Below are 27,972 nucleotides of genomic sequence, written 5' to 3' on the forward strand. Positions count from 1 at the left end.
CAGCATTGTCTACCTTGGAGCTTGAAAAAATGCAAAAATTAAAATCAAAACATCAATGGCATTTAATTTAAATCCAAAATCATGACTGTAGGCTCAGATCAAGACTCAAAGATTCCTCTTAATCCAATTCTTATCCAAGCAATTCAGTTATAATAAACATTTATAAAATCCACATCAAGGAAATCAAAGGAGTTCCCAAAGCCTGCAAAGAGAGCTGGAATGACTGACTCTGCATGTTAACAAACCCAAGCACTCCTTGAATAAGTAGCTCCAGAGAGCACTTGACAAAGACAGAGGCCCCTTCACACCCTAAAAGGCTCTGAAACTTTTTGCTGAGTTGTGATAAGAGCTTCATACATTTACCTGTTTGGGATGTGTAAAGGAACTGGCATCGCTGCAGATACACTCTGCCTTTCCTACGGTGGTGCGTTCATCCTCAGTGCTCATTTAAATACATCGTAAGTTTTGAGTGGTAGTAAGAGAACTAGTCTAACAGCTTTTAAGATCAAAGCTCTTTATTCACAAAGCAAAGAAAGGCACGGAAAAGTGTAGCACAACCTTCGCTCAGAGCACTCCCCGCAGCCACACACCCTGCAGAAGGCTCAAAGAACAAGAAAAGCAAAACCACTATGGCCTATAAAAGCAATAGATAGCAGCAGAAACACGAAGGTTTTTGCTTTGGACACACAGATGACACCCTGTCGCATTTCCCACCAGCTAAGGACAGATTGCTGTCACCAAGGTGATCAGCACCGGGTCACCCAGGAATGGTGGGGCTGTTTCCAACGTCGCCGTACCTGAAGGATGACCCAGTGACCCTCCTTCGCAGCCAGATCCAGAGCTTGTTCAGCAACCACCTCTTGACCTTGTCCAAGGGAAACATTGTGGAAATTCCTGTTGTTAAATGTATAACCAAGTTTCTTCCCTAAAAGGAAAAAAAAAGAGCAATGCTCAGCACTTTTACGTGGAACGGCACAGCACAGCCGAGCTCAGGCGGCGAGGCAGAGTTCAGCCTTATCAACAACCCTCACAGAAGAGATATCACACTTCTTATAATGGTTATCTTGTCTCTCACACACTCCTCGCCAAAGCACTGAAAACAGCAGCAGCTTCTTCCAAACTACTTTTAATTACAAAGCAGCATCAACACAAAGGTGCATTATTACAAAGTGTCTCTTGTTTAAAGAACATTATTCCCCTGCAACCTTGTGTAAAAACATATTTTACAGTGATAGGAAATTAAAATAATTTCCTGCCGATCAAATAGGCTTTGAACAAGACATCATTCGGTGGGGAAGTGCACCCTGTGACGCGTGCTAGAACCAGCAGTAAGGTTAGGAACCCTTCAGAAGGCAGCTGAACTGAAATCTGTGTGAGCTTCCTCTGGCCTCGGCCAAGGCCTCCCAGGTTTCTTGGAGCTAGAGATCAGTCAGCCCCCCAGAGTCCTCAGGGATCATCGTGGTCTGTAGCAGGTGTGGAGATGCCTCAGGGTTTACCACAATGCTTGTGGAAAAGCCCAAGAGCAGTGGACCGTGGCAGAGCCCTTGGGACGGGACGCTCCAGGAGCCACTGCAGACCACCCCTACAGTCACACTCACAGGATCCCAGCCTGGTTGGGTTGAAGGGACCTCTGCAGATCCCCCAGTCCAAGCCCTGCTCACGCAGGGTCACAGAGCAGATCACACAGGTGGGTCCAGGCGGGTTTCAATGTCTCCGAGAAGGAGACTCCACACCCGCTCTGGGCAGCCTGGGCCAGGCTCTGGCACCTCCCAGCAAACAAGTTTCTGCTCATGTTCAGATGGAGCCTCCTGTGTTTCAGTTTGTGCCCGTTGCCCCTCACCCTGGCGCTGGGCACCACTGAACAGAGTCTGGTCCATCCTCTGACACCCACCCTGAGATATCGATCCCATTGATCAGATCCCTCTCAGCTTCTCTTCTCCAGCTCAACAGCCCCAGCTCTCTCAGCATTTCCTCAGAAGCAAAATGCTCCAGACCCCTCAGCACCTTTGCAGCCACCGCTGGACTCTCCCCAGTAATTCCTTGTCCTTCTTAAACTGGGGACCCAGAACTGGACACACCACTCAGATGGGGCCTCCCCAGGGCAGAGCAGAGAGGGAGGATTCACCTCCCTTGACCTGCTGATCACAGTTTTCCTCATGCACCCTTCTACATCCCTCTCTGCATGGTGCAGGGTGGGAACCTCAAAACCCATGTCATTTACAGTCCTGCTCTGGAGGAATGGTGACAGCTACTTTGTGTTTCTTCATTCAGTCTGCGGTTTTCCTCCAGACTCCCCTGATTTCTCTGTAGCAGCCCAGCACCTCAGAGCCTTTCAGTGATCATGACTAAAGATCTCCTGTTTAGTTTTCTGAATCCATCTCTCACCCAAAGATGGAGAACACCAGTTTCTCCTCATCTCATAGGAGAAGCAATTGCCTGGAGGAAGTAGTCTCTGCTGTGTGCTCCTCAGAAAATGAGCACCAATTTGTGCTGACGAAGGGAAGCAGCTCAACAAACATCCATGCTGGGTCCGTGCATCGCAGCACGATGCATTCGGTTCAGCCAGGGGGTCAGCACACATGTCCCCAAGTGCTGATCCCGTGGGATTGCCTGCACTCTGCATGCAGATTTGCCTTCCTCCAGACGGTGCACCTTTAATTCCTGATTTCTGCTAAAAGCAGGCGAGTCTTGGGATTCAGCTGTTGGTACATGATTGGAAACAGATGGCCCTAAGTAAAACAAATATCCAAACTCTTCCAGTTGCTCGAGCTCTCTGCTTAGCCTTACTACAGCAACCCTCTGGGATACAGCTCTCCCCATATTTGAGAGATTCCGGTTTTCTTTCTACCATTTCTAGTGGCTTTGAGAGCTGTTCATCTCTGCCTTCAAGACCCACCCTCTCAAGAATCAGAGTACAGTTTGGGTTGGAAGGGACTCTAAAGCTCCTCTAGTTCCAACCCCCCCGCCATGAGCAGGGATGTTTTCAACCAGACCAGGTTGCTCAGAGCCACAACCAGCCTGGCCTTGAACACTTTCAGAGATGGGGCATCCACAGCTTCTCTGGGCAGCCTGTGCCAGAGCCTCACCACCCTCACGGGGAAGAATTTCTCCATCAAATCTCATCTAAATCTACCCTCTTTCAATTTAGTCTTATAAAAGGTATACATATCCATTACATGCTAATATAAATACCTACATATAAAGATGCACATCAGTGTATGTTTGGAATGTTAAAATTAAAGAAGGGATGAGGCAAATTTATAGAAGGTAAGGCACTAATGCAAACCAGGTGATCAATAATAGAATTGATATCGGTTGTTATTTCCACTTCACAGACAGGGACAGGACTGTGCTGGCTGCTCCACCAAAGACGGCGCCAGTCTGCCCTGAGCCGGGACCTGGGGAAGCTTCCCCAGCCATCGGGGTTTGCGGCGGGTCCTCCCCGCGCTGCCAAGCAAAGGTCCCAGGAGCGAGCAGCATCTGCAGGAGGAGATCTTCCATTCACAAGAATTATCTAGCCAGACTTGCTCTTTAATAAAATCTAATGAAGGGCAGAGAATATATTGAATAATGAATCTGATCCAAACCCTGGTGAGGCAGGCTTTAAGGCCAGTAGAGCTGTACTGAAGCAGTGATTTTATTTCATGAGATTTTTGTCACTTTTACTTGCTGTAGCTTTTCTGTCTGACTAACTGCAGGTGTAAACACACGTCTTTACAATTCCAATTAAACCATTCATGGTTGGATTTTAGTGCTTCACTTCCCAGCACAATGAGAGACAGGATCACTGACATGGCAGCAAAGGCAAGCCAAGCACACGACAGGACCTTCCTCGGGGACATCCCCTTCCGTCCACAATAGTAAGACCTGAGTCAGGACAGAAAGAGCACAAAACACGGGCCAAAGTCCAGGAACTCCCTACGAGTGAAATACCATCTGGCTTGTGGCTTAGGTTGCACTGGGCTTTAACATCTCTGAAAGCTGTGGAAATGTGGGTAGAGACTGACTCAAATACTATTTTGGGATGACCCAAAAGGTGCACCACAGAGAGGAAAAGAAACCCACAGGTCAGTGTTCTTCCACTGCTCACCTGGATGATGTTACTGGTTTCTCTGGTTTCAGTGTTACTGGTTTCTCTGCTGGGGCCACCAGCCTTGATGATGATTATTCTGGAGACCTGCCTGCTAAAAACCTGCCAGCAGCTCTACTGTGGTCCTGCGAATTGCATGTCTGTGATTAGAGGCATTTGGACAATGCCCTTAATAACATGCTTTAACTTTTGGTCAACCCTGAAGCGTTCAGGCAGTTGCATTAGATGATAATTGTGGAGTCTTTTCAACTGAAATATTCTATTCTAGTCTAGTCTAGTCTAGTCTAGTCTAGTCTATTGTAATTCAATTCAGTTCTATTCTATTCGACACTCTACTCTACTCTACTCCGAACAGTTTGAATATACAAGACTCCACACTGCTGGGAGCATCAGAGCTTGACCAGAGATCACAGTCCTGGAGATACGTGGAGAAGGAGAAAAGATACGTGCTGAGGAGCACAGCAATTGGAGCAGCCCTGAAACAGCACCCAGAGACATCGGACCCTCTGGCCCAGCGGGATGGAGCCCCTTGGCTGTAAAAGTCTCAAAAGAAGTGGCTGCAGTGACGGTTGGACAATCAGAAGTGATATCGATTCCAGACCTACTGTAGTTGCCATGTCCAGGCTGAACATGATAATTCTTCCACAGAGGAGCTGAGACCCAGAGGGAATTCTGCACGTTGGCACCTTTAGAGTGCAGGCATTGACTGGTGCACAATAGAAATCACTCCATCTGAGCATCCGCACCAAAACCAGCTCAGGAAGGATGGGATTAGAAACGGGAAACTCTGCTGTTAACCAGCAGAATGTTATAGGGAGCTGGTGCTTATTTTTAGCTATCTGACAGCATATTAGATATCTCTGATGTAAATTATAGGTTGTGTTCAAGACCAGCTCAGAAATCGTTGCAGTCTGAGCCACACTGGGAATCCAGGCAATGCAGTGAAGAGACAAGTTTTAATTTAAACTATAGATAAAAATCCAAAAAGCTTTATGGAAAAAGAAAAAACAAAACCAATCACGTCTTCTCACAATTATATATTTTTAACAGATTACTCCATTATCTGCAAAGAGATGAGTTTAAAAACAAACTAACAAAATAGAATAAGAATGTCATGCCAAGATAAATGCAATGTTGCAGTACGCCTAGAGACAGGATTGTTTTACCTTGTTTCTCCACATCCTTCAGTGGGTCGACTCCCGGGGACAGGATAAAAAACACTGGGGTTGCAGGTCCTGATTCCTCGAAAGTCGTTGCGAAATCCAGGGATCTCCCTGCCACGTATTTACTGCCGAGCTTCTCTTCCACAAAATCTCTGCCAGAAAGAAAACAATGTTTTGCCAGTCTGCTGTTGTTCAGAAAAGACAGACTTCCTGTAAATAATCAATTAATTAGTATTCATTTTGCTGATTCAAACAAATGAGAAACTTAATGAAAGAAATGGGCATGACAAATTTTAGAGAGGATCTGCAGGCTGGGCCTCAGGAGCTGTCATTTAGAGGCAATGTTTGGCATTTTTTACCGGGGTAAAATGACACCAATATCTGACAAATGCCACCTGGAGGGAAAAAAGTGGGACCCCCCAGCCCAACGTTGTATTCAGAAGCTCAATGCAAGTAGAGGCTTGATTCTGACAAAGGGATCTCAGCGGAGAAGAAATAGTTAATGTACAGAAAACAGCCGTGTACTTTGTAATCCATACAGCCTTTGAGGGGAAAGAGTGTTCCTTTGGAATTATCACTGAAAGTCACAAAAAGTCCAGATGATTTACCAAATGACTTTGTTCTGGGAAGACAAAAGAGCTCTAAGAATATCCAGTGTGTGTCGCTTAAGCCCCTGCGTGAGAATCACAAGGGAAAATACAGTTGAGTGAAGGGGAAATAAACCTCCGCTCCACAGCATCTGCCTGAAGAGAATCCGGCGAATGGAGAACGGAATCTCCCCAGGGGGAGCTTTCCAAAATCACGGCTTTAGGAAAAGAGGACACAGTGAACATCGACTGAAAGGTAGGGATGTTGTATTCAAACCCCAGGAATCAGCAGCTGCTTTTCTAGCACAGATTCATGACTCAGGCCTTTCGAAAACCTCAGGAACACAGCGAAGGAAAACATCAGCCTGGCGGATGATACCAGAATAAGGCAGGCAAATTCCTTCTAAGAGAGCCGAGAGTCTCCTGCAAGGACTAGCGCAAGGCAGGAGGAACAGAGATGCTTTAGGGATTGCGACAGAAAAAGCTTCCACTTTGTTTGGCACCTCTTTCAAGTAGATTTTTCTGTTCTGGGTCAAGATTTGCTGAAGGGCCACTGGAAAGCTTCAGTCCATAAAATTTAAAGAAGTCCATCAGATACAAGGTCACAACGTTCTTGTCTCAGCTCTATGAAACGACGCCTTGAAGATTCAGAAACACAACTAATGTGACTTGGAGACTTCAAAATGGACCACATGTGCAGGAAAGGAAGATCTCAGGGACAGGACTGGCAGAGTGCCTACACTCGGTGTCTTTCAGCTAAGGTGTTCATAGGCTGGTTCACCCTGTAAGCAGTAGGATTTCAGAAATGGTGGCAGAAAAATAAAGCAAAAATGCCCTGTGAGACAAATGGCTAATTTACAACTTTGCTAGGTTATATGAAGCTTAAAATCCTTTATCTGGGGAGCTGGAGGTGCCAGCTACTGGGATCCTTAGTCCTTCTGCATTGTCTGTCCCTCAGTGGAGCACCAGTGCTTTCGGAAGGACTTCACCATGACCAAGCTATACCCTGCTAGTAGCTGCTGAACCAATCTGACCTCATTGTGGATGCGAAAGTATGGGAGCACATGAAAGGTGTTGCAAGAATCTCCTTGCTGATGTTCTTCAAGAAGACTGAAGGATGAAATAGGTATTTACACTGGAAAATTCCTCTTGATGAAATTATAGAATCATTTTGGTTGGAAAAGACTCTTAAGATCATCGAGTCCAACCATCTCTGGCACCAAATCATGTCCCTAAGAACCTCATGTATACGTCTTTTAAACACCTTCAGGGATGGTGACTCAGTCAGTTCCCTGGACACCTTATTCCAATGCTTTACAACCCTTTCCATGAATAAATTTTTCCTAATATCCAATCCAAACCTCCCCTGGTGCAACTTGAGGTTGTTCTCTCTCATCCTATCACTTGTTCCTTGGGAGAAGAGACCAACACCCTCCACGCTCCAACTGATTCTTAGTGACGGACGGCAGAGCACTGCCCTTACCTAAGCTCTAAGGAGCGAGTCATGATAAAAGTGCTTTCTCCTGGTGGCTCCTTAGGCCTAGGCAATAAAACAGTCTATGCAAATATCCCCAGTGATCTGGTACAAAGAGAGGCTGAAAAACCTAAATTCCAAGATGGGGAAATGCAAGAAGCCTGTACAGGGGTGGAGGGAGGGTGGCATCCATTTCATTTTAGATACTAAAGAGCCTCCTAGACCATCTTTATGGAGGTGTTATATATGACATGGGACATAAAGAGCTTTATGCCTTTCTGAACAGCAGCTGGAGATGGGGCAGGGATATTCTAGGGCACCTAAACCACTCCTAATAACCTCTGGGTTAGGATACTGAGTTACTCCTTGACCGCTTAAATGCACTGAAGCACTTGTCAAGACTCTCAGAGACAGGAAGGCTGGGACTATATTTGTAGTGATGTTAATTGATCATCAGTAAGGTATTTAATGTTGGCATGTTTAACTGGTACATAGAAGGAAGAGATCTGCAAGTTACAGATCATAGAACCATAAGAGTTGGAAGGGATCCCCAAGGCTCATTGAATCCAACTCCCATCCCTGCACAGGACACCCCACAGGTCACCCCGTGTGTCTGAGGACGTTGTCCAGTCTCTCCTTGAACACTGTCAGGTTGGGGCTGTGACACCTCCCTGGGAGCCTGTTCAGTGTCCAGCACCTCTGGGTGAAGAACCTTTTCCTCATGTCCAACTGACCCTCCCTGGCACATCTTCTGCCATTCCCTGGGCTCTGTCACTGTCACAGAGAGAAGAGCTCAGCCTTGCCTCTCCTGCTCCCTGCTGAGGAAGCTGTAGGCCGCGATGAGGTCTCCTCTTAGTCCCCTCTTCTCCAGGTTGAACAAACCAGTTGAGAACTGGAAAAGAACTTTTGTTACTCAATGATGTTGCAGATATGCAAAACTCAATGAATTTGTTAAGACACGTATGACCTTGAAATGCTACTGGCTCTACAGGATCCGTCACTTTTTGAAGAGTCACAGACACAATCCAGCTTTGGAGGTGCTTAGGAAAACAAGAGAGCATAGGACCATTGGCCTTCTGTGTGGCTGCTATACTAGAGGAATATGATACTATCAAGGAGGAATCAGGAAGTCAAAGGCATTTTGACTGTCATTGTCACCACTAATAATTTCACATTTGCTTTTGGGGTATGAGATTTCCCCAAACAAAAGCTCTTCTTAAGCCTCTTGGGTCTAGATTCTAACTATCCTGTATTTCAAGAAGAATTTTAGTCACATACACCTGCAAAGAAAGTCTTGGGGAAGGTGCTGCGGACTGTTAGTCTTCGCACGTGTTTATGTTCTAACCTATTCTGAGATAAGAAACAAACCAAACAAAACCATTTAAATACTCTTCTGTGAACAGAGAAGTATGACATGCTCAAACCCTAAAAATATCCAGCCAAGCTTTTGAACTTGGATTCCCTTACCTGTTCATAAAAGAGAAATATGAAAGGAATTGAGGAATTGAAACTTTATGTTCTGGTTATTTTTGAGCTATGTGAGTACTACCATTTTGGTCGAAAGGAATTAATTAAGCTTGCTTAAATGAAATATGTACTTAAAATTTCAGGAAGACAAATGCTTATTTTACTCAAACTAAATAATGACAGAAAAAACAATCTTTTCAGCTGAGAGAACACATGGATAACCCAGCATTAAACAAGTAACAAATGTAAAAGAAGATGGTTTTGAATGGTATAATTATGACAAATTATAGTTATTTAATTTAATAAAACATTAAGAAATTGACCATAGTGAGACTTCACTCAGTCTTGCCAGCGCTTTTCTGTGAATTTTAAACCAGAAACAGAAATCTAGTTCATCCGCTGAGTAACACAGTCTGGTACACACACCCGTATACATGCACATGCCAGATGGTGGAGCAACACAAACCATTTGGGAGGCAGTGGCATGAGAGCCATTGCAGAAATGTCAGAGCCCAGACTACTAGGACAGAGAAGAAAAAAACAAGTCCTAAAGGAGCAAAGGACCTTTAGTTTCTCCTGGAACAAGCTTTCTCCTACCTTCATGCAGTTTAGATTTGCCTAGTTACCTTCACTACATAATTTACAACTACAACTTTCAGAACTAGCATCACATAAATTATGAATTTTACAGGAAAAAAAAAAAAAGAGAAAGCCTCTACAAGATTTTCCTTTCTATATTCTTGCGCCTAAGGAACAACCATAAAGGATCTAGTAACTAATATCGACTTAAATGAACCCTAGGAGTTGTATTGATCGTTAAAAGTCTCCAGCAGCTGTATAACACCTGTGTGATGATGCTCGTTTCTGACTTGGCATGTCTGCTGCTCACCCAGTGTGAGTTAAACTGTTTCCATCGCTATCGGTGATATTGGGGTTAGACCTCCCCAAGCAAGAAACTCCAGTTAAAATAAATGTTTTGACAGCCTAGCAGAGTTGAGAGATGCCTCATTCAGCAGGCTCCTTTATGGGAAACCAGTGTGCAGCACTCATATTCTGTAATCAATACATCCAAACATATTCCTGAATTACCCCCGTGCCCCACACAACGCACACCCAGCGTTGTCTGCTGATCGAGGGCGTACAGAGCAGCAGGGTCCCCACCTGACAGCGTAGCTCATGCGGTCGGGTCGGACGGCTCTCAGGATGCACAGGCGCTGCAGGGCTGACTTGTTCTTCCACTCCTGGGGGAATTTCTCCTTTTCCGGACACTCAGATTCCACAAATTTCTTCCACCGTTTTGCAGACCCCTCAATGTCCCGATCCAGATTCCTGAATTCCTCCATGGATGAGAGAGCCTGTTAAAATTCAAGGGAGGTCTTTAGAAGAATAATCATACATGCCTTTGAACGATTTTTCTAACGTTACTGACCGCTCATGTGTTGCTCCATCAAAAGGGTCACAGCTGGAGCCTGGGAAACAGCCAGAAACCCACCAGGATCAGACTTCGACCCTTCTCCTTTCCCTAAATCTGTTGTCAGCACAATCACAGGACACGGAATCAACACAGGCCATTTGCAAGGCCACAGGAAAATATGACTGAGGACAATTTCATACTTATGGAAGATACATACCCTGAGATTTTCTACCATGTGTATCCTCTGAACTGAAACACGTTTCATAGAACCTCAGCTCTAAAATCCAAACACAACCTTCCCAATGGTCTCACCCACATCACTGCAATGCTCCTGCCCAGCAGTGAAGCCACACATGGCATCCAGGCCATGGAAGTGACAATACAGGAAAGGATTAAAGAATTCAGGCTGAGAGAGTTGGGGTTTTCAGCAGGAGAAGAGAAGGCTCCATGGAGACCTTATTGTGGCCTTTCCTTACTTAAAAGGGGTCGATAAGAAAGATGTGGACAGACTTTTGAGCAGGGCCTGTTGTGATAGGACAAGGGGTAATGGTTTTAAACTAAAGGAGGGAGATTCAGGCTGGACATGAGGAAGAAATTGTTGGCCCTGAGAATGGTGAGAGCCTGGCCCAGGTTGGCCAGAGAGGTGGTGGATGAACCATCCCTGGAGACATCCCAGGCCAGGCTGGACGGGGCTCTGAGCAACCTGAGCTGGTGAAGATGTCCCTGCTCATGGCAGGGGGGGCACTGGGGGAGCTGGGAAGGTTCCTTCAACCCAAACCGTCCTGTGATTCTATGATTCTATGAATTTGGCATCATTTACAATGCAGTTCTCCATAACTCAAAGCAAGAAGAAATCTTCTCTCCTTTTTTGAAGCCAGAACTCAGAAATCTCAGGTGACAGGCACTTGTGACTCTCAACCATCCCAAACATGCCCGATTTGGATGGTAGTTGGAAATTCTGAGCCCACATCTGACAGGAGAGCGCACTGGTGGCACTCCTGTGAGCCGCAAGTCTGCAAACAGTCCCCTTACTGCTTCAACAGACACGAAGAGAATTGTCACAACAACCGATGGAAAACGTACTTTTGCATCTAGGGTGCTCGGTATCCAAAGGTAAACTCAGGCTTGCCGTGCTCACCAAAACTGCTTTTTATAGTGATTTCATGGTTGGACTATTCATCCTCTTTGTCTTTATACACATGCCATTATTTTTCCCTCCCTGTTGCCCTGTGAATCCACCTCCCTTGTCTGCACAGTCTGGTGCACACACTGTGAAGCCACAGCACTGAGACTTCACCACACAGTCGTGGTGACCAGGGCACCCCAAATCTCAATAAACATTGTGCAAACTGTACATGGGTGAGCGCTTTCTTTGTACAAATATGCATACCATCCTGTGCCAACATAAAAATCAAATCGCTGAGATTTGTACTTGCTAAAACACACACCAAGATTAACTTCTCAGTGCTACAAGGCTGTAGCAGAAACAGGTAGCTGAAGAATGCCCCAAAGTACAGCTGAGTAAGCCAGTACTTAAATGATAATTACAATGAAAATGTAGCTAGATTTTTTTGCTAGAAAGAGGCAACTATAAATGTTATGCAAAGAAATAAAGAATCCAAATTATCTTTCATACAAGTGGCAGCAAAACGTATTGCACAGCTTGTAAGGTTCTTCTGGATTTCAAGCAAAATTCTCGCTGAAACAAACATCTTCAGAGCATTTTGCATAATCTGAAGCTGTAAGCAGTTGAACATGACGTGGAAAAGCCAAGTGGAGTATAAAAGACAGTGAATGAGCTATTTTCCATAGAAACAGAAAGCCACAGAGCAAAGCAGAAGCTTCTTGCTGGGCAGAGGTGTTCTGCACCACTGGTGCTCCAGCTCACGTCCCATCCAGCTCCGTTGCGGAAAGCAACTAAGAAAGCTCCTTAAAAAATGCCAGTGTCACACCTCATTCAGATCAACTGCAAAGATACACACTTGCCAAAGGGCTTCGGAAGTCATGGAAATGCCCTGACAGAAATGCTGAGAGATTGCCCAGGATACAGTGCTGCTGCAAACGAGGCAGAAAACACTGAAGGCTGTTCTGCTCTAAGAGGTGCAGGAGAGCTGGGCTTCCCAAGGAGAGGAGAGCAGCGTCAAACTTTGGTATTTCTAATAGACAGAATTGAGTTGAGCTGGACTTCAACACAAAGAGGAAACTAGGGGAAGAAAGCAGTCAGAAAAAGAGGCTCCTTATGACAAATGGCTTCAAGTTTTTAGCAGAGGGAATGTGGGTAGATGACAGAGAGAAGGAGGTTGCAAAGCTGTTCCTGGTGGGTGCCGTGGATCCAGGCCATTTATTGAATATACACTGACACCATCACAGAAGCAAGGGTTGGAAGAAACCTCTGGAGGTGTCTAGTCCAGCCTTGTGCTCAGACCAGGCCTACAGGCAGTGCTGGACCAGGCCAGCTGTGGCTTTGTCTACCAAAACGCCGACCTCTACAACAAAGCGCTCTCAGCCTCTCTGGGGTGCTCTGTTGTAGAACTGCACTATTCTCCTGGTAAAAAGGATTCTTTTGGTTAATATGTTGAAGCTGAACCTCCCTACCTGCAATTTGTCACAGTTGATCCTAATAACTTTCACTGCCAATAACAAGGAGAGTTTGGCTCTCTCATCCCACAGCTGGACAAATCCTTCCAACTTCCCTCACAGGTCATGAGCTCCAGGACCAGAACTGGAGCTATAGGCAGAGTCGTACTTGCAGATATAACTATAGATGCTCTTCCAACAAATCAAGCCTTGCCCAAAGGCACGAATTCATCAGTATCTCCACAAAAGACACAGGTAAGAGCACAGCATGGACTGACTCAGTTTGGCGCTGACCATCTCCATGCCAAACTCCCTGGGATCCTGAGGATTCCATGAAGAGGAGTGTGAGGAAAGTGGCGATGCAGCAGATGTTCTTTCCATGTACAGATTAACACAGAGAAATGTCAGCGACAGAAGTACTTGCTCCAAAAATCAGTGCCATATCCCACTTTTTGTGAAAAACCAGCAAACGGAGCACAGAACACGAGAAATCGAATTTCACGGGATCAATGCTATCTATTCTGATCTGCCAACACCTTGTCCTCGAAGCAATAAGTGTATTTGATGCACCTCTCATAGCTGAACACAATAGAACGGCAAAAGCTGAATTCAGTGGATTCATCAGTGCAAACACTTATATAAAATGTTTTAACACTGTTGACTTTTGAAGTGACTTACTTAAAATACCACTTCAGAATTTTGGCTGCTGTTGCTTCAAGAAGTCTCTGGGTGATGTTTAACAAGGGAGACTCTGAAAAATTGCTTTCTTCTTACTAAATGACAGCCATGTAATCAGAGATGATAGCCTCTCTCCCCCTGAACAACATGTTGCAGAATCGAGAAAGCCCTACTTGCAAGTATAAAGTCTGTATTATATAAATTAACACTAAAATTTTCATTAGTCAACAACTTTAATTGCATTTATTAGGAGTGATGGTATTAATAAGAGATGTTTCTATTTAAAAGCCAGTGCAATGAAAGCTATCTCAATCAGTAATCTTTCTGTGAATATTAATTGCTTTTCTATACCTCTGCTGTGAAATTTTCCAAGGCACTGACACCAGCCATAAGACTTCACTGTTTCCAAGCAGCAGGAGTAAAGGTGGGAATGGTCCACTGGGACAGCAGGTGGGTACCACCCATCAACCTGTAGCGTGGCTATTTTTGTCCGCATAATGAAGAATCCATTTGTCAATCAGAGTTGTCATGGAAATGGAGACACACAGAAAACATCGATCAAAATAAAATACGATCAAAAGAGCAGGAGGACTAAAGATCCTGTTTTAGAAACTGACCCTACAATCACATCTGGTGGCTGGAAACAGGAGGGTCTTGAGTTTGTATCTCAAAATGAGACTTTGGGAGCAAAACGGGGCTCTTCATATCACATCGAGGCGAGGATTACGGTTTTCTCAGAGAAAATGATTTTTCATTCACTGAATCATAGACAACTTGCTTTATCACTTTGGGTTTTCTTGACATTTTCTCGTCTAAGTCAGAACCAGCTTTAAACCGGAGCCGACGTGGCAGCAGATCTGTGAATGTGACACATTCATGAATGCAAAATACTCTCTTTCCCCCCACGGCTGTAGGAAATACAACATGTATCAGCCATTGGCTTGGAGAAAGAAACCCTAATTGTCACCGCAGGGCAATGCTGGTGTCCTCACAGGGTGTCCTTAATTACAAGGCCTTTCAGAGAGTCAATAAAGGGAAACGGGATCATTGCAGAGACACAACAACGCGGGGGACAGGGACACGTTCCAGATGGGCACAAGGAGCTGAAGATAGGCTCATTTTCCCCTCGCTGCCTGCAGAGGATGGGCTGAGTCTGAAGTGAAAGGAACAGCTTCCAAGGTCTGGTGTCATTGCTACTGCATGTGATTTATCTCCTGCTGCCAAATACACCACACCAAGCTTTTGTAAATTTATTAGAGAAAACACTTGCTCTTGTCGGTGACGGCAGTTATCCTATGGACACCATCTGGGCAAAACTGGCCCCAAGTTTAGGCATTCCTTCAGAATACAGAGCCAGTCAAACCAGCGCTGCCAGAGTGAGCTGCTAACACCTATGAACCACATTCCCTGGTAGCCATGAGACTGGTTATATCTGATTCACTTTCAGTCTTATCTCCTGATACATCTTGCTTTAAAGAAAAATAATCCCACTGAACCTATACATTGAGAAGACACACTTTGCTTGCCTGAAGCTTGGGAAAAACCTCACGCATTTCAAATCGCCTTCTAAATATCTTAGATTAGCACTGCAAGTTCTGCTTATATAGGCTTCTGTGAATATTCATAATTTCTTCCCTTCATTTCCTGCAGGTGGCCCACATCTCGTTAGGAAAACCAGCATCCCCGCAGTTGGAAAAAGCTCCTGGAAGAATGGGAAAGTCCAACCTGCATCTGGCTTTAATTGATAGATTGCATCATTCTGAAAATAGATGTATAGGGAGATGAATTACTGCACTACTGTTAACTAGAGGGATTAATGTAGAAAATGATGGATTATTTGCCATCTTTTCCATTGAGGTTTTGCCTTATATTATTCATTCACTGAAGGTCTTATTTTCTGTTTAGCTGCACTACCTGAATTACAAAACTTATAAGAAAAACGTCTACCCAAGGTAAAAATAAAGACATGATGGGTTTGACAAACTTCAATCAGCTCTTGACACAAAAATGTTGTTTTAATCATCCTTGTTTCTTTCATAAAATCTGATAGACAAACTCACTGCTCAGTGTGTCCCATCTTCATTCAAACTCCTTGCTTTCTCCCCATACCTAAATTGCACTAAAGCGTATGTAGTGCCATGACATGACACTATACAAAAAACCATGCTTCTTCTTATCTGCAGAATCCTTCCTGGAACATCATGACACACAGAACCCTCATGGCTGGACAACAGCAGTGGTCTGAGGAGTGATGACTTGGGTCTCATTACCTTTCATTGGGAAATTCCAGGTGAAACCTGTATCATGAATCAGAAAGCGACAGCTTCAGCACTCAAGTCCTTCCTGCTAGTAGGTTCTTACAGCTCCACTGGATAAGAAAAGTCAGCAACAGAAATGAGAATTAGCCATAATCTTCCTATTCTAGTTGCTTGTAAGCACCCACCAAATTTTCATGATTTTGCCTGCGATGTTTCACAGCTGGGTTCACATTGCCATTTTTCCTGTGTTTTCTGCAGGTGTTGTACAGGTGGTTTTGACAATGCTGCTCTGTCAAGCCACACTTCCCATGGTTCTTCTTCACTCTTTGATGCTCTCCAGCACATCAGGGACACGCAGCCAGAACCAGAAGCAGGCCATGGGTGACAGCTGAAAGGTGGTACTTGTGTATTCCTGAAAAGTTCCCTGTATTTGACTCTTACGAAACACAGATGGGCCCTCACCATGGGCCAATGCACAACAAAACTGAAAGAGAAAATATGTCTCATGGACTGGAAGAGCTCAACTGAAGGATCTGTTCCAGGATGTCACCAGCTGGAAGGCTCTCAAGGTCTGTGGTTCTGTGTCCTGATACAGATCACAGAATCATTTTGGTTGGAATGAGATCATCGAGTCCAACCATAACCTAAATCTAGCACTAAACTACATCCCTAAGAACCTCATCTATATGTCTGCTCAACCCCCCTAGGGATGGTGACACCACCACTGCCCTGGGCAGCCTGTACATATATGTGCACACAGGTATAGACTCATCTCTCAATGAGGCTTCTCACAGCTCTTCTCACAGCAAAAGCCTCACCCAAGGTTTCATGGGGGCACCACAGCAGAACTGGCCTCAAGAACAGGCAACCAGAGTCAAGAAGCTGCCTTGGTGCACTCAGGTCCCTGGCACAATCCTCATCCGTGTGCCGCACGACCTGCTCGAACGAGCTCAGCAACCAAAACTGCAAGCAATCTATGCCGGTCCCTCGCTATCCTCTATCACAAAGACTTTCCAAATGTCTGGTGTGAATCTTTCTCGCATTACTTTGAGATGCACCTTGCTTTATCCCTTACTGATACAGAAAAACTCTCCTTTGGAGTACACATTTGAGGACCATGCCCTCCTGTCCCTGTAATCTTGAGGGCCTCAGACATAATCCCTTCTCCCTCTCCTCAATCTCTTTTCGCAGTCCGGTGTTCAGGTACCTGACACTTCTCACTGCTCTCCTCCACCCCGTTTCTAGAAGGTCCACATCTTTCTCCGAACACAACACTCAAAGATGGAATCAGATTCCAGCAGAGGCTTGGCCAACTCTGAGTGAAGTCAAAAGCATGTACCCATGGCCCTATCAGCCTAAACTGGTTGCACAAGGATGCTCCATTCAGGTACTGGTGATACTGTGGTCAGTGATGCAGTGATCACACGGTGGGGATGATACCAAGACAATGAGTCTCTCCACAAAAGGCCATCTCATGTGCCTCAAAGCAAGTAAGGTTTTGGTGTTACCATCAGGGTTCCAGAGATTGTTCCCAAACAAAATTTGGCTGAGCACTTAATCTGCAGTCTCTACAGGTGTTCATGTGAACCAACACATGCTCTACCACATTTCAGACACAAGGAGCTCCAACAGGTCACAGAATCCCAGGCTGGCTGGAGGCTGAAGGGACCTCTTCAGATCCCCCAGTCCAAGCCCTGCTCACGCAGGGTCACAGAGCAGATCACACAGGTGGGTCCAGGCGGGTTTCAATGTCTCAGAGAAGGAGACTCCACACATGCCCTGGGCAGCCTGAGCCAGGGCTCGGGAACCCTCAAGGTCCTTTATGGCAGATCTGGCTTAAAACGAAGAACTAACAGAGGAGTCAAATCCAAGCCATTTGCCTTCATTGCCTTTCCAAAAGGCATCTTACACATGTAGGAAAGATGATGCCCAAAAGGGGATGAGGGCTGGCTCACCCTCGGCTGTGAGCAGAGCTCAGCTGTCAGACCTCAGAGCTCACTCCTGGGCCCACAGGTCACCGGTATCTTCTCAAGAGTGCACTGCAACTGGTTTGGTTTGGGGTTTTTTTCTGCTTTTTAAGTAAAGCAGATGACTTCAGAAGATGTACAATGTCTACAAAAGACACATTTGATACCTAAAAGATACCTCTGATGAAGCAATTACTTCCCTTTCCTTCCATTTAAAGAATGAAGGAACTTCTACATGCCCAATGAGCAGCTGCCAGCAGGTTTGTGTCGTGGGGAGTGCAGGACAGAGGCTGATGCTGCTGTGGGGGCGTCCAGAAAAACGCAGTTTCCACTGCAACCAAACCAACAAAGTACATCTTGAAATATTTGGTGTAGTCAAAAACCTCTGCTGTATTTCAGATAAACATCAGATCACCAGCCAGAAGGTTAAAAAGAAAAGAAGGGTTATTTCTGTGAGACATTGGGAATGTTTCTCTGAGACTGGAGTGCCAGTGGGGACAGATGAATGTCCTCAGGAAACTTCTAGATGAGAGAAGATAAATGCACGTCAAAGTGTCATAATCAATGATTTCTATCAAAGATGCACCAAAAGGCTGTAGATCTGAAGAGCAGAGTTAATAGAAGATAATTAAGACTATGGTTTTCTGGCTTAATAATAATTCTGAATGTCTACGGGAAGCTGTGAGCTGCAAGCGTTTCATATCTGTCCAGCGTGATCAAAGGACCTTGCTTATGCACAGAGAACACAATATAAGCAGCAGATTGTGTCACAATGAATCCTTGACAAGAATGAAAAATGTTAGTGTCCAGAAAGCACAAAAAGTGAAAGTTGGAGGAGAGAGTTCTGTTCTTTCGTCAAAAAAATCCAGTTTCTTAAATGTAAAATATATGCTTTGGTATTTTATCTCATAAGCCATACACGCGGTCTTATCATCTGCATTCTGCAAAATTATAAATATGGAGTTAATATACTACTTTGTCTACTGCTGTTCTCCTCCTCGAAAGCTGAATTCAGTATTTAGAGCTCATTATTCGCATCACATTTATTAGACAATGCCCTTTCAGTCGCGTTTTCATATCTGCATAATGAAAATCCTTCCTTTTCAGAAAAAGATGAGGGAAATGATTGGGATGAAGAAGTAATCCGAGCTGGCCAGGTGTATTCTTGCTGTATATTAACTAGCCTCACTTATCCTACGGGACACATCTGCATTCCGAGATGAAGAGGCACTGCAGAAAATATCACAAAGAAAAGAAGACTCAGGAAATGCGCATCCGTGCACAGGAGACCCAGCGCCGCCCGCATCCCGCCTCTGGGAACCGGACGGGCGCCCGGCTGATGGGACCGTGGTTCTGCAGAAGGCACGAGGCGGTGTGGACACAGCAGGGCCACAGGGAAATCCACTCACCCAAACTTCAGCGGGCTCAGAACTGCCCCAGTCTTTTAAAAAGGGCAGGTTTGGGAAAAGGCAGCGGTGAAAATGAATAGCAAGGGCATGGCCGTTGGCTGTGCTGGTGGTGGTGAAGCTCAGGAAGAGCTCAGCTTAACTCTGGGTACTTTCGTGTGATTTTTTCTAGGCAAGTACAAACTGCTCTGCTGAACCTCTAAGAAACACATGGGTGGTATTTTGGCACTGGGCACTCAATAGAAAATGCGCAACTATGCATCGTGTGAGGCTTGGCCTGAGCTAATAAGGCAGATTGTGTTAGATCAGGCTTAAAACCATGCTCATGCACCTATAAAGCCGTTCCAGAATAAAACTGCCTCAGACTATGGGGGGAGGGAGTTTCTGTCTGCCCATCTCACACCCAGACGGTGAGGAGAAGACACACACTTTTGTCTTGCCTGCTGATCTGCTCCTGAATCTGCGGCTACAGAGAAAGTCCAGGCACAAGCTCACCAGGAGCCACAGAGCTTGCCAGTGTGTTGCTGGCTCACATTTGACTTTGGCAAACTCATCGGCTCTCAGAAAATTTCGGGACACAGCCCAGGGTGTAGGACAGTCCAGGGTCTGTCCACAGTAAACAACGTATGAGGCCTCTGTGGTTTGGGAGGTGAAGGGAGTTTTGCTGTATGGATTCACATTGTGCCACATCACCCACAGCCATGGCCAGAAGCAGCTGCTGACCCATTTTACTTGTTAATCTGGACATGGTCTGGAAGCCCCAAGAATCATAAAACCCAGTTCAGTTGAGACAATACTCAGCTTCCATCCAGGTGTCAACACCTTCATCTTATGACACCGGAGACCTTCCAGTGAAGGAAAGAAGGAAAAAAAGGGGGAAAAACCCTACAGAGGACAAGCTCTACACTGATTGTATGTGAAGTTAAATTTTGCAACAAAACTATCAAGATGGTCATTTGTACACGGCTGTGGCCTGACATCCTGTGCAGTTCAAGCAGTAGCATCGTTGTACCTTTGCGGTTTAAGATGTATCCAGGTGTATCCAGGTAACCAACAGCCGAGTCAGGAGATACGGACAACCTGGTGCACACACAAAAGACTTCTGAAGAAGTACCAACCAAAATCAAAACTTTCAAGCCGAGTACTGGGAACAGAGAGGGTGAGGAAAGTATAACTTACTGTAATAAAGGAAACTGAAAAAAGACAGAAAATCTCATTAAGAGTAAAAGAATACTTCTGATTTCTCAAGAGATCACTACTAAGCACCTGCAAAAGACAGGCCTTGGAACGGAAACAACCAGCTCTATTGAACACCTGAGGCAGGGACTCAGCAAAGGCACTGCTTTCATTAAATGATAACATTTCCTCCCCTTCCTGCTCTTAACTAACCCTTCCATGACCCAGAGGCAGAGTTTGCACTGAGGATAACGAGTGTCCTTTGCTAGCATCTCCCTGGCTCCAGAGCAGAGCAATTTCCCTCCACAGGTATTAATTCTTCTCCCATACCAGCTGAGTGATGAACAGAATCAAGTTAAGCTCAGAGCAGTTTTTCTCAACCTGTACCGAGTTTGAATTCTCTCCTGTTTTAGGCTATTGTTTCAGCGCTAAAAAGCCTGAAACTCACCTTTTCTTTCCCAATTTTATCAGCAGATTTAATGAAAGATATTACCTTTCCCTACAAACCGTGCCCTTCTGGACAGGTACGTGGGTTTCTTCATTCCGGGGTAAATATTGAGCTGCCCTGGCACACACATGACAGCAAAAAGCTCTGTGAAACGTTTCACTAAACCATAGGATGTTTCAAAAAGATGGACCTGGTTTGAAATCTCTGTATTTCAGCAGCCATGAACTGCCCATGAATCAAACTCTTACTCACTTGAAAGGGCGAGACATCGAGTTTCAATGATTACTGCTAATGTGGTAACTCATTAATCCATTTGTAAATTTTTGTGTAATTGTAACACGTTGCCATGGTGAAATACACTGCTTTGAAATTGGGTCCATCTTTCCGAATCACCCTGTATTTTCCTGAAAGAGGATGGAAAACTAGACCATAAACACACGTCGGATGCTCCAGCATCATGAACTGCACAAATGCAAAGGACTATTAGCCTATATGTATTATTATTCAAAGAAGAACAATAAATAATAATCCAAGTCACACAAGGCTATTTGCATGCCCAGAGTCCTCAACATTTAATGAGGTTTCCTTTGAAGTTAATGTGCCCAAAGTGGGAGGCACAGAATGGGCCATAAATATCAGTATTGATTTCTTTGGCAGGACTGTGTTGGCCTGGAACCCCTGGCGAAAGGAGCGTTTTGTGAAGGAGCATTTTCAGTGTTTCCATAAAAAATTAGCAGAATGCTAAATTCCACTCGGAATTTGAAATATGAATCTGAAATGCACTTTGCTCAAGCTTTGTTGAAGAAACAATTTATTATAGCACTTAATCTTCCTGATGAAAGAAAAGGAGATTTTAGCCTATTAATGAGCTGTATAGAAGCCATGACTAATTAACCTAATTATAGCAGTCTGTGACAAAATGTGATTGCACTAAAACCATGCCTGGAGTAACTAGAGTTGCCAAAACCTCAAAAGCTAATAAACCAACACATATTAATAGAACATAAACAATAATAAAGTTGACACTGGCCAATATGATTTATGGTAAAATCAATACCACGATCATCACAAAAGACAATCTGAAATGCATTCGGTAATTCGATAATATGGAATGCACTATCTGAAAATCCTGAAATACACTGAAGTGGGGCAGATTATTGACCATCGACTGAAACTCTTTGAGATGTGCAGGAGTTTCCATCTGTGGTGGGTGCAATTGCCCCTGCAGCCAAACCAGCAGCAGTTTGGTTCAGGTTCAGAGGAGGGAAAGGCCTGAGCTGCAGCCGTGTCAAGAACTCCTGGTAGGAAACCCACAAGAGATCAGAATGGGAACTGAACACCAATGAGTTGTGGGCGCAGGGAGTCTTGTGTAGACTTTTCCTACTCTGTGCAATTAACTATGAGTCAACCACTTTATTCTATAAATAAGACAGCCTGGCTGAGCTCACTTTGAGTGGGTTGTATGGCAATAGTTGTACTACTCACAGGTCAGTGGATGAGCCCAATTTAAATTTAATAATTTAGCTTAAGTAAATGCACACTAAATACAATTAATCATTTAGAGGTATGAGTTGTATGATTTTTAATATAGTCCTTGCTTCGTGTTACTTGGTGAGCTGGATTTGCTAAAAACTTAAGCTGTGAAGTTGTGCTCATATTTACCAAAAGCAACTACAAACCACACTGAGCACTTGCAAGATAAGGTCCCGTTTGCACTTTGCTGGGAAGAATGGAACTGACTGGGGAACAATAATGATTCCAAGGTTAATGCGGAGACATCACAGACATCTGCGGGACGGGGCCTGATTTGCACTTTGAGGAGAAGAAAGGTTCACACAAAACAGCACCTATGAGACTATGGACCATAAACAGTGCCTGCAAAACAAAGGCACATGTTGGATCAGTGAAAAAGATCCAATTAGAAGCAAGAAGACCCCAAAGAGAAATATTGCTATTGGACTGGATCACGGTACAAATGGTTTGTAAAGATACAAAAGTCTATGGTTTTCTATGCTTGGACCTCTGCACAGGTACCCAGCTTGAGCCAGCCCTCCTGCTATTCTATTCCATTAATCTCTTTTTTTCCTGAGAATTTTGTTTCCCGAAAGTCTGCTCTCCACACAGTTATCAGGCCTCACCTGAAACTTTGCCTCTGCAGTTCTAAAATACAGACTCTGGAGCGAACGGTTATCAGGGAGGGGAAGCACCAGAAAATTTGCACTGCGACAGGTACAGGCTCCTGGAGAGAAGGTCAGCAGCATTTGGCTTGACATATTCCCCCATGTAGTAAATAACAGAGTGAACCTGCCACCCAACTCTTTAAAGTCGCACTTCCCCGCAAAATCTGAACATTGTTCTGCAGTTAGCAGAACCCTAAATTACTCCCTTGTGACACCACCTCAACCAAAAACCTCAACGGACTCAGTGGGAGAGGAGAAGCTGAGTGAAAAGGGCTCGTCTCACAGCTATTGCAAAGCAACGCCTGGTGACAGTCCCCTCAGTTCCTGCCTAACTCAGGATAAGCCTCCAACCCCCTCCAGCAACCAAATCACACCCTGCTGAATCAGGTCCAAAAGCAGCACAATTCACACTTGTTGACAAATAGGAGAAAAGATGGGACAGCTCTTGTCTCTTTGGGTTGCTCTTCCTCATCTCTCACTCCAAACACATGGCAGTTCTTGAATCTTCTCATTGCTCTGATAGTATCTGGTTGCAGAAGGTGTGCCAGCTGTCCATACTCTGTTCCCAGTACATCTCTGCAGATGGTAGTATCTACCTTAAATTCCCACTTCCTCCCAAATACAGCGAAGATCCCCATGTCCTTCACAATCTATAACCACAAAATCAGGCGATATTCTCACTCCTCTCTTACAGAGAGAGAAGCCTAAATCTCTGAGGGAAAAAACACCTTTTTGAGGACACACAGATCATCAGGGGCACAGTCATGAAGAACACACAAAGTCAGTCTTGTACCTACAGAACTCTCCATTTCCATGGCATTTTTGTGCCACTTCTCAGGTACGGTCAGGACTTTGTTCACCAGAAACTATAAGTACCAACCTGAAGGCTGCTGAAGGGCTTTTAGAGGAGATAAGGGATGCTGATTTCCCACAGTTCATGTGAAACAGGTACCTTGATTCCTCCCCAGGAGTGATTAGACAGGAACTCCACGGGGCTTGTGACTCTGGTCTGCGCTGGGTATCTTAGTAGGAAATCCAGTTCTACCGTGTTGATTTCTTTACTCATCAGAAGTATCTGTAAGTCCAAACAAACAAGATAACCTTGAGAAGCCGGGATACAGAGCAGTAATACACTGGAGAGATTAATTATTCAACTCACATAACTGCCAAATGCGTGGCTAAAAATTACACAGTGCTCCATGTTGGAGGGGTGTGATGAAACACACCGTGTGGGTGCTTTGGGTCTCCCCAAAAGAGGACCAGGAATGAGGATGGAGATCGGCAATGTAAGAGGATCAAAACTATGTAGCAAGCGCTGTGATCCACATTCATAGACAGCAGACTGGGGACAAGTCCCTGCCAGCAGAGACACAGGTTGAAGGATGTGCTGCACGTCCCTGCACTTGATATCAGTAGCTTGAGGACAGATGACTTCTTAAAATGAACCAGAGCACGTACATCCCTAACGAATGCAAGGTATGTCTTGTCCACCTCTCACTGTTGTGCTCAGTTTTGAAAGTGAGCAGGGACATACTGAGAGTCATTTGAAAACAAATGAATGAACAAACAAACAAAAATACAAACCAAACCTTATGGTACATGCACCAAGAGAATAAGCAGGTCCCTGAGGTCTCAAACACTACGGAGCACCTCGGTCATTCAGCTCCTACCAATGTTTTTACCACCAATGGTGGCTTTTGGGAATATTAATACATGGAGTCAGACTGCCAGAGCTATGTTGGAGGTAACTCTGGAAAGCTGTACATGCTCCTGAGTCCAGTTGGAGCCACTGCTCCAAGTGCTCTGCTGGACTGCTGAACCATCAGAGACAAACTCCAAAACCCTGAACATCAATTCTGGGTGGAAAAAGAGCAGTTCTAGAGCGGTGAGTTTGCCTTTACTTGTCACAGATCTTAAACTGCATCTCACTGTTGCCCAATAGGCAGTGGCATCTGCAGCGTGCCTGGCATCTTTCCCACCGATGATGGTCGTGAGCTGTTCAGCTCAAGAGCCAACTGGTTTATTATATGGGAGGATCTTGGGTCTCATCACTCAACTGTCTCCACACACTGAAACGCTGGTTTTCCTAACAACTTAAAGTTACCCATTAACTATTTGTAATGCTCAGTGTAGTTACAAGCACAATATGTGCTACTTAAATACTTTATTTAGAGATATATAATAGAAACTGTAGGTATCTTTTTGGTCAAAATTAAGGCTGACATTGCAAAATACAAGCTCACTTTTTACAGACAGATAATCTACTAAGTATATCGTTAGAGTCCATTGTTTGTACATATATATGTGTATGTATATATATATACTTACTTTCCTTTTTACACACAGCACTTCATTATGTAGAGTTGAAAACATGATGCCAATTATTGATCAAGGTTTACAAGACCTGCACAGTGTTCCAGCAGTTCTGACTTTGTTCATATCTGTGTTCGACATATCAGGGCATTTACACAGCCATTCCCCACACAAACTTAATCACAACCTCACCACACCATGCCAAGCACTATTTATTGATTGAATTTGATTTCACTCAAGATGATACTAACACACCAGACAAAGACAGCAGCTATGTAGCACATACTTATTTCAGATAAAACCAGTAAGTCTTCAAGACAGGCTTGCCTTGTCCTTTCAGGTCCTGCAAGTGGGTATTACTCTCTCAGAGTCAGTGTAATGCAAATCAAACACAGCATCTCTGGCTGTTATCAGCAAGAGAGACAGAAAAGAAGTTTCTCAGCCTTTATATTTGCTGCTCTGATGCTGAAGGCCACAGCTGTGACAGTTTGAGCTTTCCCTGCATGCCAGTATCTTTACCTGTAAAATCATTGCATACAAATTGTGTGGACCAGAGGTGTTTACCTGGAAGGTAACTTGAGCGGTGTAAGTCAGTTTATCACACTCGAACAGCCCCCGGGTTGTGTACTGGAACACGGAGAAGGTGATGCTGTCGATGAGGTTCAGCAGGCGCTGGGGTAGGCTCTCGTCGGGAGGTGCCCTCTCAATGGCTTTTTGAAACACAACACTGAACGCCTGGGTGGGGAGACAGAGAAAGATGCCGATGGTCTTTGCGTGCTCCTGGGTATCACCTGAACAGTGGTAATAAGTGAAGCCAACTCAGATGCTTTATCTATGGAGCCAAAAACAAAGTGATCCCCCTGCCCATCAGTGTGGCCCACCAGCTCCAGGAGGCTGGGGAACAAGTCTAGAGACCAAACCCTGTATCTGCCTTCAGCTGCTTTTCCATGTCACATTCCATGTGACATCTGCAGTGACTCATCTGCAGTTCTGTGTCTGGTTCTGGACAAGGGGGACAAGGAGAGTCCAGTGGAGAGACACAAAGATGCTGAGGGGTCTGGAGCATTTTTCTTGTGAGGAAAGATTGAGAGAGCTGGGGCTGTTGAGCTGGAGAAGTTGAGAGCGATCTGATCAATGGGATCGATATCTCAGGGTGGGTGTCAGAGGATGGACCAGACTCTGTTCAGTGGTGCCCAACGCCAGGGTGAGGGGCAACGGGCACAGACTGAAACACAGGAGGCTCCATCTGAACATGAGCAGAAAGTTGTTTGCTGGGAGGTGCCAGAGCCTGGCCCAGGCTGCCCAGAGCGGGTGTGGAGTCTCCTTCTCTGAGACATTGAAACCCGCCTGGACCCACCTGTGTGATCTGCTCTGTGACCCTGCGTGAGCAGGGCTTGGACTGGGGATCTGCAGAGGTCCCTTCAACCCAATCCAACCAGGCTGGGATTCTGTGACTCTGTGATGGTGCTCTCCGGGGTTTGAGAAAGCAGTGACAAGACAGGCTGACTGAATTAAGACACAATGGATATAGGAAACATTTCTCTGACCAAGTGTGTTCTCTCATAGGGCTTTCTCCACAAATGTTGAGCCAAAAGACAGTGGTGTTCCCAGAGGAAAGCCCGCCTCCCATTGCACAAGTGTTTCAAGTTACAAAAAACCAATTTCCCCAATTTAAAAAAAACAAATCCGCCAAGTATTTTACTGTTTGGATTCAGCAAAGGACAAGATGAGAAGGGCAGGTAGGATTTCACCTTGTGGAAGCGGGATTAACTCGTCAGAAAAACCCTCTCGGGATGGGCACATGCATCAAGTGATGCTCTTATATAAGATATTAAGGATCCTTGTAATAACACTTCTGATCTAAATAAGAAAGGACAAGAAAACTTCCAAAGCTGTCTGGAGAAAACCCATTAGCAAATTATCAAATGCAACTGGAAAAATTAAAAAAAAAAAAAAAACTAAATTAGCAATGCAAAGGCTCCATAGACTGGGACCCAGCTAACGGGAAATAACCAGGCCAATACAAATTAATAGCACCAGCTGGACAAGGCATGACTGTGTTGGCAGCATTATTTTTAAGGTCTACAAAGGAAAAATGATGCCTCAACAAATTATAGTAACATTGATACCCACTGCATTATTAAATAATGGTAGAATGGATTTTCCTGCTTACATTTCTTTAAATTGTGTTAAAACATGCTGCAGTTGCATATAAATCTTGTGTGCTCTAATTTATAATGGGCTTCTAGCTGTGCAGTAAGTAGTTTAAAATCATGTCTGTGCATCTTTACACAATGTTTTATGACCTGTCATCAAAATTTATTAGATACAAACATTTCATCCACTAATTTTCTATGTATTTATACACATCGCTAATGTTAACTGGAAAACATAAAACAAACCAAACACAGCAGATGTAGATTAAAGGTGAAACCTCAGAACTCCTCTATCTATTATGTATGTGTAAGGAATGCATCTTTCAAGGGGGACCCTTGCCCAAAAGATATTCTGCACATTTTCCTGATAAAATTATTTCAGTATGTGAGTTGTAGATATCAAAAAATAAGGTTTCTTTGTGCATGAGGCTCCAAATATTGTATTCTCTTCTCAGTTACTTTTTCCAGGTCACTTGTCAAGGTAAGAAATCATCTGGAAGAAGTTTTATATTAGGACACAACATCTCATTTAACCCTTCATGTGCCAAAATGCCTTTCTTGCATGATTAAAAAGTCTTCAATTTATCAAAACATTAAAGCTGGAACTCATCAATAAAT

At 44.6% G+C, this 27,972-nt stretch overlaps 1 protein-coding gene across 19 annotated transcripts in view; it reads right to left on the reverse strand.

Annotated features, from left to right (window-relative positions):
- LOC136109470 (dynein axonemal heavy chain 9-like) overlaps nt 1–27,972 on the reverse strand; it is a 194,874-nt gene that overhangs the window by 34,749 nt on the left and 132,153 nt on the right. For all 19 annotated transcript variants that reach the window (XM_071816733.1, XM_071816735.1, XM_071816739.1 and 16 more), the window contains 5 exons: nt 25,763–25,933; nt 23,838–23,960; nt 9,943–10,136; nt 5,257–5,405; nt 798–925 (listed from right to left, as the gene is read on the reverse strand). In XM_071816733.1, the coding sequence (XP_071672834.1) occupies nt 798–925; nt 5,257–5,405; nt 9,943–10,136; nt 23,838–23,960; nt 25,763–25,933 (765 nt within the window). The remainder of the gene's footprint in view (nt 1–797; nt 926–5,256; nt 5,406–9,942; nt 10,137–23,837; nt 23,961–25,762; nt 25,934–27,972) is intronic.

Source organism: Patagioenas fasciata, chromosome 18 (genome assembly GCF_037038585.1).
Source record: "Patagioenas fasciata isolate bPatFas1 chromosome 18, bPatFas1.hap1, whole genome shotgun sequence".
Classification (NCBI taxonomy): Eukaryota; Metazoa; Chordata; class Aves; order Columbiformes; family Columbidae; genus Patagioenas; species Patagioenas fasciata.